The 10,645-nt window shown below is 55.8% G+C and overlaps 1 protein-coding gene across 3 annotated transcripts in view; it reads right to left on the bottom strand.

Annotated features, from left to right (window-relative positions):
- Positions 1 to 1,488: 1,488 nt before the first annotated feature.
- TSPAN15 (tetraspanin 15) overlaps positions 1,489 to 10,645 on the bottom strand; it is a 49,432-nt gene continuing 40,275 nt past the window's right edge. For 2 of the 3 annotated variants that reach the window (XM_044916483.1, XM_021699802.2), the window contains 4 exons: positions 10,164 to 10,280; positions 4,572 to 4,619; positions 2,818 to 2,934; positions 1,699 to 2,279 (listed from right to left, as the gene is read on the bottom strand). In XM_044916483.1, coding sequence (XP_044772418.1) covers positions 2,130 to 2,279; positions 2,818 to 2,934; positions 4,572 to 4,619; positions 10,164 to 10,280 — 432 coding nt within the window. In that variant the 3' untranslated portion in view covers positions 1,699 to 2,129. Of the gene's footprint in view, positions 2,280 to 2,817; positions 2,935 to 4,571; positions 4,620 to 10,163; positions 10,281 to 10,645 lie in introns of all 3 variants that reach the window. The other variant, XM_044916482.1, reaches the window with a different exon arrangement.

Below are 10,645 nucleotides of genomic sequence, written 5' to 3'. Positions count from 1 at the left end.
AAGAGGGAGGACAAGGTGACCAGAGGCGTTCAGGTTACAGGATCATATGACTTCGGATAAACACACTCAGTGCCGTCCCAAAGCTGTTCCGTGCTTCTGCCATCTTGCTGCCCCAAAAGCAGCTGCCCCCCATTCTGCACCCAGAGAGAATCCCCAGAGAATTAGCTAGAGCCAGCCAGCCAGGAGGCCACTGGCCAGACACAGAGTGCCACCTGGCCTTGCGTGCACAGGTCGAAACGGGGTCCAGGCCGAGTTCCCAGCAGCAGCCGCAGTGGCCACTCCATGCACAGGGACATCTGCAGTAGCCGCCATTGGGGCTTTGCACGCCCAGTAGCCTGCCTGTGTCCACACCAGGCGACAGAGGGACCGGGGAGATTCCACCTGGGTTCCCATCGTGGCTTTGTCACCTGCCAGCCAGGTGCTTTGGGCAAGTCACTTAACATGCCTCAGTCTCTCCATCAATAAAACAGACATAACAAGAGTGATACCCCACACGGTTGTGAGACTTAAAGGAGCTGGTAGCTGTGAGATGTTTACACGAGCTCCCGACACAGAGGTCGCTCTCGGATGTGTTTGCTGTTGTTACATTAGTCTGTGCTTTGACAAACCCCTCTCCTGCCCTTTCCCACGCCCATCAGACAACTCAGGCTCCTACACACAGCCGACCAAGCATCCGACCACTTAGCTTCTAGATGTGATGGGCAGCTCCCTAACACCCTCAGACTAGGTTCTTCAGGTTTGGGGGCTCGTGCTGTTTATTTCTATTGCTCTGACTACTCAGAACCTCATCAGATATCTGGAACCCAAGTCTTGGGGCAGGAAGGCCTGGGTGGGCTGACCCATGCAGGTCCTGCCCTCTCCAGCAGGGGGCGATGGGCACCAACCTTTGCTGGGCGTTGAGCATTCTTCCTCCCCGTCCCCAGAACCAGGAACACCCGCTGTTAGTGTTGGAGGATAGAGCCTCTCAGGTTCCAAAGCTGCAGGTGAGTTTGTGGGCACAGCTCCTTCCCAGCCCCCTGACTTTCCTAGTTCCCATCTGCCTCACTTTCTGGAGGAGGAGCCTCTTGCCATTGGTGGCTTTGCCTCAGTTTCCCAGTGTGTAAAATAGGTGTGGCCATCTCTGCCTCCTCCAGAGATTTCCCACAGGTGAATCCCTAGCAGCAAGGACAGGCAGGGGAGGCTCCAGGCCCAGCCCACAAGCACAACTGGGAAAAGCCATTTCTGTCAAAAGCAACACCAAAGAATGGGAGAGGCCATTCCAAACCCGGAGCGGGCAGCCTCCAGCCAGCTGCCCATCCTCCTGGGCCGCAGGGTCCCAAGCCATCCCAGATCTTGGCCCCAGGGTGCCCCCTTCGATCCTTGCACCAATCAGGGGCTTCCCGGCCCAAGCAGCGGACTTCCCCACCCCCTCCTGACCCAAAGAGCACAAATGAAACACACATACACACACACACATACAAAATTTAAAAAAAAAAATCACATCTTTATTGTTTGATTAATAACCTGGCTTGGAAAGGCAAGAGTGGGGTGTGTGGGGAAACACCCAGCTTTGATTAGTTAGAAACTCCTGTTAACTGTGTACAAAATGAATGTTATAAAATCACGTAGAAAATGGGGTCAGCAAAGCAGCAGCCTTGGGGAAGGCTCAAGGTCCCTTGAGGCTGTGAAATGAGCCCAATCTGGCCTCTGGGGCGTGGCTGGGGGACTCCGGGGCCCTGGGGGCCACATCCCCGCCCCCACACGGCACACACGGTCTCCTCCGTCCTCGCTTACGAATTACTACAAAATTGTCCTCAAAGGGGCATAAACACCACAGGCCATGGCATTGCCACAAATGAAACGGGCCCTGAGCTGAGCGCTGAGCACCCCCTTCCGCGGCGGCCCGGGCCTGGAGAAGGGGCGCCCTTGTTCCCCACGCTGAGGAGGGTGGGCAGGCACAGGACCCCAGAGCTGGGGAAGGGCTCCGCTCCCCAGAGGGACGGTGGCCGAGGGAGGCCTGAACAGGCCACCGGAGCAAACACAGCCAGGGTTTTGGTCAGTGTCAAGTGTGGGGAGAGGATCCACAGTCCTGTCCAGCCCCCGTGCTGTGGTCTGAGCGGCGCGCTCCCGGCACGGTCCAGACGGGGGCGCTAATTGGGGTAGCACATGCAGCATCCTGTGCCTGCCGCCTCCACGCTGGGCTTGGCGCCGGGCCCCAAGAGTCCATCAGTGACAGAGTGCTCCATGATGATGTCCTCCACCCGGGTGATGTACAGGAATGTCAGCAGCACCCCCAGGAACTGAGGAGCAAGGACAGGGTGGGTGAGAGCCTGCTGGGGATCTGGGTGGCTCTCTCTGGCAGCCCCCAGCCCGGGCCCTTCTCTACCGCTCAAGAAATCCCAGAGACCCTCTCTGTGCCCCATCAGCAGAGGCCCCTCCATTCTGGGACTCCTGTCTCCAGCCCAGCCATGCCGCTCACTATCGAGGGGACCTCGGGCAAGTCACTTAACCTTGCTAAGCCTCAGTTTCCTCCTCTGTAAAATGGGCATGATAATAGTAGCTACCTCACAGGATTGCAGACACCTGTGCCTGTGAAGCACTTGGAAGAACTTTATAAGCAAGGTTCTTGCCATTTGCCCTCTCCTTCCGGCCCTCCAGCCCTCCAAGGGTGAGCCCAGATTGATGGTACGAGAGCCTTCTTCACCCCACCCCTTTTGTACCTTTTCTGCCCTCTGTAATCACCAAGCCACACTCTGAACCGACACCTTGCCCACCATTCCACTTCCAGCTCCCTTCCCTGGGAGATGGGGCTGGGGCTGGGGGTGGGGGACAGCCCACCTGGGGGAGCAGGATGCCCAGCAGGAGGCCCGCCATGATGGTGTAGTTGTCCATGAACCAGATGAGCACGGCGTTGGTGCAGCCCCGCACATAGATGACATCCTGCACGCTGAGGCGCTGCACAGGGAGGAGCCTGGCTGACCCCTCGCCTGGCAGAGCCCCAGCCCCAACTCTGCTGCTCACTCGAGGTCCAGGCAAGTCCCTCATCCTCTCTGAGCCTCAGTTTCTCACATACAATCAGAGCAGGTGGCTCTAGACCTTGGGTCTCTGTGGGCAGTAGTGTTCCCTAGAGAGCACTGAGGACATTGTGGTGGCACTTCTGGTTGTCACGGCAGTGGGGTTTGGGGACTGAGGGGCTGCAGAGCTAAGGGCAATCCTACTCCACAAACAACTACCCTGTCTACCTGTCTCTCAGAAATCCCCCGGGGCATCTAGACGGCTGAAAACCCAGCCAGAATCACCTGAGCCAAAAGGCCAACTCCCGGGACTCATAAAAACCAAAATGTTGGAGCGCCTGGGTGGCTCAGTCATTAAGCGTCTGCCTTCGGCTCAGGTCATGATCCCAGGGTCCTGGGATCGAGCCCCACATCGGGCTCCCTGCTCGGCGGGAAGCCTGCTTCTCCCTCCCCCACTCCCCCTGCTTATGTTCCCTCTCTCGCTGTGTCTCTCTCTGTCAAATAAATAAAATCTTTAAAAAAAAAAAAAACCAAAATGTTTTCTGTGTGGTTTTGCTATGTGCAGATACACAGCGCACACACACGCACACATATATATACTGTATGTAATTTTGCAGAAATACTACTAAATTAAAGATGTAAATTCCAGAATGATTATATTGTATTTTGTTTGGAATTTTATCAAAAATTGTCCACCATTTTTAAAGACCACGTCCACGGCAAAAATAATGCCCACGGGATTCACGTCGCCAGCACAGCTCCGCCCCCCCCCCCCAACGTGTCAGCTGCCCTGGGGGGCAAACACCTGACTGCTTTGTTGTGTCTCCTGTTGTATCTAATGCCTGAGCATTTGCATGTGAAATATGCTATCTGATTGTAAATTGTTCTAGTTCTCCTATTATCTCAGATCCATCACTTGTTCTGAAATTAGGCATGTAGGTAGATTATGTTATCTGTGAATTTCATTTTGACATACTAGCTAGGCCATTGTCAGATGATTATTATAAAACCTGGCTATTGGGTCTGATGGCTTGAGAACCTCTGCTAGTCCATCGCTCTCCAACTGAAATGTGTGTCAGAAGCACCTGCGTTTCTAAATGTGCGTTTCTAACAAGTTCCCGGGGCTGCTGTCCCTACTGGTCCAGGGACCTCACTTTGAGAACCAACACTCACAGGCATCTCAAGTTGTCATGATTTTTGGCTCCCTTCTCAGCACCACGCCAGTGTCACTCTTAGCCCAGCGGAGTTGCAAGTCAGGCTGGTGCTGGGCATGGCTGGGCACACGGGCATGCGGGGGTGGGGGGTAAGGGCAAGGGCTCGGTGGCCTCCCACGGACAAGCCCACAGTAGGTGCTCAGCAAACACAAGCAGGCAGGCTCTCCCGGCCTGGGGGGTTCTTGGCTCCCTGAGTCCTTCCGTGTCTGGGCACAGGTGGAAAACCCTGGCAGTCCCCGACTCCTGTTCCGAGCCAGGAGCCCACCCCCCACCCACCCACCCCCACCAGGAACCCTTCCCATCACTCTGGGGATGGGACAGGAAGAGCAACCTTTCTCAAGGAAAAAGATTGCAAAGGCATTACCTCCTTGTCAATGGTTCTGTAGCCGCACATGGTGTTGACCACTTCCGTCTGAAACAGAAACGTGTGTTAGCTGTCACGTCCATCGCGCTTACCGTGAAGGACTGTTATTCTCCCCTTTTCCCTGACCGAAGCATTGAGGCACAGAGTAGCACCGTCCATATGGATGGAGCTGAGACTCCCACCCGGGCAGTCTGGCTGGGGTCTGCATCTTAACCTCCCTCCCTCCCCCACCCCACCCAAGAAGTGCCCAGGAGGACCGACGGGAAGGCTGGTTCTGTGAGGTTTGGGTGGGAGGAGCCCTCCACCAGCAGCAGCCCAGGAGCCCCCAGAAAAGCGTGCCTTCCCGGGCTCCCCTGCCGCAGCCGCCCCAGGGCCACAGCTCTGCTGACAGGGTGGACGGTCTCGGAGGTCGGTCTCCGCTTGCTCTGACCACGGAAAACCCCAGACCACGGCCAGGCCCCGGCCAGCTGTGCTTTACCTGAGGACCGGGCCGGGACCTCCAACCACACGTCCCTGCCCCTGCAGACTGCCATCCACCCGGCCGAAGGGCGACGCAAGTGCCGGCCCGGGAAGGGAGCTGCTCTCAGGAGCTCTGGGCTGCCGATCCCCCCAGGTGCAGGGAGAGCCATTGTCGGCCCCGGGCGCCATCCCATCCCTTCCCAGCAGACCTAAGTCAGAGGGTGGGCAGGGGCTTGCACCCTCGCCCCCGGGCGGTCTCCTCCTCCTCCTGCAAAGTGAGAGGAAGCGAGAGGCCCCGGCCCCATCCATGTGACTGGAAGCCGCGGTGTGGGGTCAGGGGGCCCCGGGTGCCGGCAGCCACGCAGGTGCCACAGAGTGGCCAGCACGGCCTCTGGCAGCACGTGGCTGGTCCGGATCCTGCTCTGCTCGCCAGGAGCTCTGTGGCCAGTCTTAGATGTGCTGTCACGGGACGGAACATGGGGGCCCTGGAAAAGTATTTGTTGAATGCATGCATGCATGAATGAATGAATGCATAGGTTCCTCGGTCTCTTCCATAAAGCAGTGGTGCTCAGTGACCCCACGTCATGGGGCTGTTTTGAACATAAAGTGAGATATACCCATCAGGGGCTTATCTCGGGGCTGAACACATGGAAGAACCCAGGGGCGCTGGCTGGAGTGACTTTGGACAGGATCCCAGCCCCAGGAAGGCAAGGAAGGCTGTCTGCTCTCCTTCCACAAGACTGGGTTGCACCTCAGGCCTCCTCTCAGATATCAGGACCTGATTTGCGGGCAAAATAACCTCCCTCAGTCTAGACTGTACCCCAGGTGCCCCCAGACCCAAATCCATCTAGCATCCACTTAACGTCGCTCAGCTTTTGTGGCTCTTCTAGGCTGTGCACACGACCCTCGTGGAGAGGGTCGGGCCCGGGAAGCAGGTGCACGATAGAATGAGGGGAACGGTGTTTTCTACCCTACATGTCTGTTCTTTCATTCATTCACTGAACAAATATTAACTGGGCACCCGTTATGTACCAATCACTGCTCTAGAAGTTGGGGAAGTAGAAGAACCAAGGAAAGTCTTTGCCTTCGTGGAACTTATATTCTAGAAAGGGAGACACGCAATGAACACAGTAAGTAAGTGAATGATATGGTAGAGAAGGTGACAAGAGCAGCCACTTGGCACTGTGCTTCCAGCCCTGGAGGCAGGGCCCTGCCCTCAGGCCCAGACCCCTCCTCCGGACTCGCCTCCCCTGCCAGGAGAGCCCCCTCCAAGGAGGGGGATAAGAGGCCTCTGTGGTCTTTCCAAAGGTAAATCCTGTCTGGGTTTGCCCACAGAACCGATACTCTCCAGAGGCTCTGCTGAAGGTTCACAGGCCCCAAGAGCTGCTCTGCAGTCTCTTCCATCTGGCACAGGGTCAAGGTCAGGAAGGGGACTCCTGAGCAGCCCAAAGACGACACAGCAAAGTTCACAAGGGTTCTTCACGGGTGCTTCCTCTCACTCTGGCCCAGGACTGATGAGCTGGGTTATGAGGTCTGAGAAGCGAGTGGGAAGGTGAAGAGAGAGGCCTGGAGGGATAGGCCCCCAAAGGGTAGCCAAAAATGAGAGAGTGGAGAGCTATACAAATTGGACACAAGAGCTCAACAGGCACAGCTCTTGGAGGCCATTTAATGGAGCAGCAAACTGCCCTCCCCACTGACAAATCTTGGGGACATCAGTGTAACCAAATTTCACAAGCCTGTATGAACTCTGTTGCTTCAAATCCTCTGTAGGAGGCCGGGTAGAAGACATTCCCTTTATTTTTATTTATTTATTTATTTATTTTTAAGATTTTATTTATTCATTTCAGAGAGAGAGACAGAGAGAGCACAAGCAGGGGGAGAGGCAGAGGGAGAGGGAGAGGCAGACTCCCAGCTGAGTTGGGAGCCCGACATGGGGCTCGATCCCAGGACCTGGAGATCGTGACCTGAGCTGAAGGCAGATGCTTAACCATCTGAGCCACCCAGGCGCCCGAAGACATTCCCTTTAAAGCTGAGAGCTAGGGGGGAAAGTGACTTTCCCTGAGGAACTGGTTGGCCTTCTTCTGTTGAACGGTCACAATGTAACAGACCACATCTCCCCTTTTCCTCTGGCTGCCAGGAGGCTCTAAAGCACCAAGCACAAGGCTCTAGTTTCTGATTTTTAAAAATTTCCTTTTTTTCTTCTATGTATTTTCTGTGTGTTCATTCAGATCTGTGGCTAAACGAAATAGTGACAATAAATAGATTCATACACAAGTTCATACACAGATTCTATAAAGGCAGGAAACACCCTCTTTTCTATTTAGACAAAATCAAGGTGGGAGACACAAGGAGAACTGACGGTGGTTTTGTAGTGGGGGACCAGAGATAACCCACCTCGGTGCTCCCATGCAGATGCCAACTTCACGGTCCACTTCTCTGCAGGGGGCATCCGTGTTTATACTCCCGGCCTGGACTTCTCTCCCAAACTCCAGCCCCCTATATCCAAGTGCCTCTTTGACCTCCCTGCTGAAAAATCACACAGGCTCCGCAGACTTGCCTCTCTGCTGTCCTCCCCTCTCAGGCAATGGCAGCCCCGTCTTTTCTTATGACTCGGGCCAAAACCTGGGAGTCCTCCTTGATTTCTCTTTCCCTCATCTCTCACATCTGATCTGTCAGCAAATCCTGTTGGCTTATATGGAAAACATAGCCAGAATCGGACCAAGCTTTTCCACCTCCACTAAGCCTCTGTCTTCTTCCAGCTGGTGTGGTGGACGCCGGGAGGAGCTTTCCGGAAGCCCTGCAACCGTGGGAGCACAATCAGGAGGAGCCTTAGCTGTCAGTCCCTTGCAGTGATTGTCACATGTGGTTATTATTTTATGTGTCAACTTAGCTGGGCCTTGGGGTGCCCAGATACTCAATCAAACATTATTCTGGGTGTTTCTGAGAGGGTACCTTTCAATGAGATTAACATTTAAATCAGTAGACTGAGTAAGGCAGATTGCTCTCCCTACTGTGGTTGGGCCTCATCCAATCAGTTGAAGGCCTGACTAGAACAATAGGGCTGCCTCTCCCCCAAGGAACAGGGAATTCTTCCTGCCCGCCTAACTGCAGACCTGAGCTGAAGCACTGGCCCTTCCTGGCTTTTGAGCCTGCTAGCCTTCGGACAGGAATGGCACCATTATTCTCCTGGTTCTCAGGCTGTTGGACCCAGTCTGGAACTACACCACAGGCTGTCTTGGATACCCAGCTGGCTGACTCCTCCTGCAGATCTTGCTCACTAACCAGAATCTCAGAGCCTGCTTCCCTGACAGCCTGACCTGACACGGGCCGCTGCGCTAGCTCCTAACCAGAGTCCCTAAGTCCACCTCTGCCGCCACCCCCACCCCCTGCCACAGCAGTTAGAGTGACCCTGGAAAAGCCTAAGTCAGATCTGCCAGTCAGCTACCAAAGCCCTTCATTTGACTCCTCGTCACTCATGGGAATACCAAAGTCCTGACCATGGCCTTCAGGGTATCCGGGACCTCCCTGACTTAATCTGCTACTATTCTCCCCCACGCTCACTCTGCTCCAGCCACATTGGTCTCTGTGCTGTTTCTCAAACACACCAGGGCAATTCCTACCTCAGGGCCTTTGCACTTGCTGTTCTCTTTGCCAGGAATGCCCATCCCCCAGATATACATGGCCTACCCCTTCACTTCCTTCAGGGTTTTACTGAGAACCTCCCTTCTCAGTATCTGAAGTTGCAATCCTCCACGTCCCTGCTTTTCCTCCTGAGCATTTACTGCCTTCAATATGCATCTGTCACTTTCTATCTTGTCAGTCTTCCTGACTAGAATGTCAGTTCCACGCAGGCAGAGAGTTCTCTGTGTGTTTTCTGTACCCCCCCAGAACCCAAAATCACATCTAGCACATAGTAGGTCCTCAACAAATATCTGTTGAGTGAATGAATACATGTAGGGCTTGACCTGGACAGCTTGCCTAGGACACTCAGGTGCCACTGCCTTGGGTGATGAAGTTCAGGATCACCCCCCACGGGCTTCTCTGAAAACGCCGAGCTCTTCCCCAGCACTCCCCCTTCCCAGAAAGCTACCCTAAAATGGCAGCTAAAATTTCCAAACAAACCTTCCCTCCTGGCCCAGGCTTTTTTAAGGCTGGTGCACTTGGCACTGGCTCCCTGACTTACGGGGTAGGCGCCCCCCCCATCGACAACTGCTTGGTTTATAGAATCCAGGAGTGGGCGCAAAATGGTAGAGATGTTTGAAAAGAAATTTTCCATGACTATTCAGGGTATGAGTAATTGCAAAGCGCGCCACCTCATTCCAGTCCAGAAACCAGGCATTTTTTGGACACATTAGTCAAACACAGAGGACTGACGAAGCCCCCAGTTTGTAAGTGGTGACTCCAGAGGACAGCCTCCCAAGTGGCCATGGAGGTGACAGCACTGAGTGGGGGTCCTGCCGGGGGGAGGCCGTGGCTGGCATTTACATCACCACACCCGTTCCCAGGTGCCCCCCAGAGAAGGCTGCAGAGCCGGCCGCCCCACGAGGCCCCCCTGGCCTGGACCCCTCTCCGCGCCTCCCTGTAGGAGTCCAGAGCACAGTTCCCATGATGGCGGCCTGCATTTCATTCCAGCCCCGCCAACCCTGGGCAAGGCAGGCACCTAATGCTTTGGTGCCCCAACTTCTTCATCTGTGCAGTGGGTAAAATAACAGGACCGACCCCACGGTGCTGTGGAAAGAGCTAAATGAGTTACTGCAACTAGAGACTCTAGAATCCCAGAGACTAGGATTCTATGGGCCGCCCCCACAGCCCAGTGGCCCCTAAGCCACAGTCACCCAGCTCTGCCTGTCAGCCCTTAGCACAGGGGCACACACACCTCACGTCCTGCCACGGGCTCAGGACCCAAGGGGTGGCAAGGCGGCCTCATTTTCCCCTCGAACAGGCCCGCACGGGGCAAGCGTTCGATAGCTGGTAAGGACCACTACCAGCAGAGGCGAGCTTCCCCGCCCCCCACCCCCAGACGTACCCCTTCCAGTGGCCCTGGAGACCCGGGACGCCTTGGCAATGACCACCACCTCCTGCCCGCCCCCTTTCCTGAAAGACGAGAGGCGGGTGCCGGGCCGGGGTGGGTACCGTGCTTCTGATGCAGCAGGTGTAGGGCACCCCACAGGCCAGCGGCCCGGGGGCGCTGCAGTCGTGGTACTGGTTTTTGCTCCAATCCCGATAGTCTTCCCCGCCACAGCACTTGAACTGCGAGGAAAACAAGCAGGGAAGGGGGCTGCCGTCACCGCCGAGGCCCCAGGCGCCCCGCCAGGAAGGGGCCCCGCCGGGAGACCTGGTGGTTTCTGACCGGGTCACCTGGGAGGGGGGCACTGGAGGCTGTGGTTATCAGCCAGTTGCCTGGGAGGTAGGGAGCACCCCATCACTGGAGAGGTGTGCAAGCCAAGGCTGGGCAGCCTCTTGGAGGGTTACCGCTGGGGGAGGTGTGGGGGACTAGATACTGGAGGGAAAGTCCTTCCTTGACGTCCCCATCTTCACGTCCCAGGGCAGCTGCTCGACCCTTAAAGGTCCCAGAGACTAGGATTCTATGGGCCGCCCCCACAGCCCAGTGGCCC

The sequence above is a fragment of the Neomonachus schauinslandi genome, chromosome 6 (assembly GCF_002201575.2).
Source record: "Neomonachus schauinslandi chromosome 6, ASM220157v2, whole genome shotgun sequence".
NCBI lineage: Eukaryota > Metazoa > Chordata > Mammalia > Carnivora > Phocidae > Neomonachus > Neomonachus schauinslandi.
This window is presented reverse-complemented; position numbering and strand designations above follow the sequence as displayed.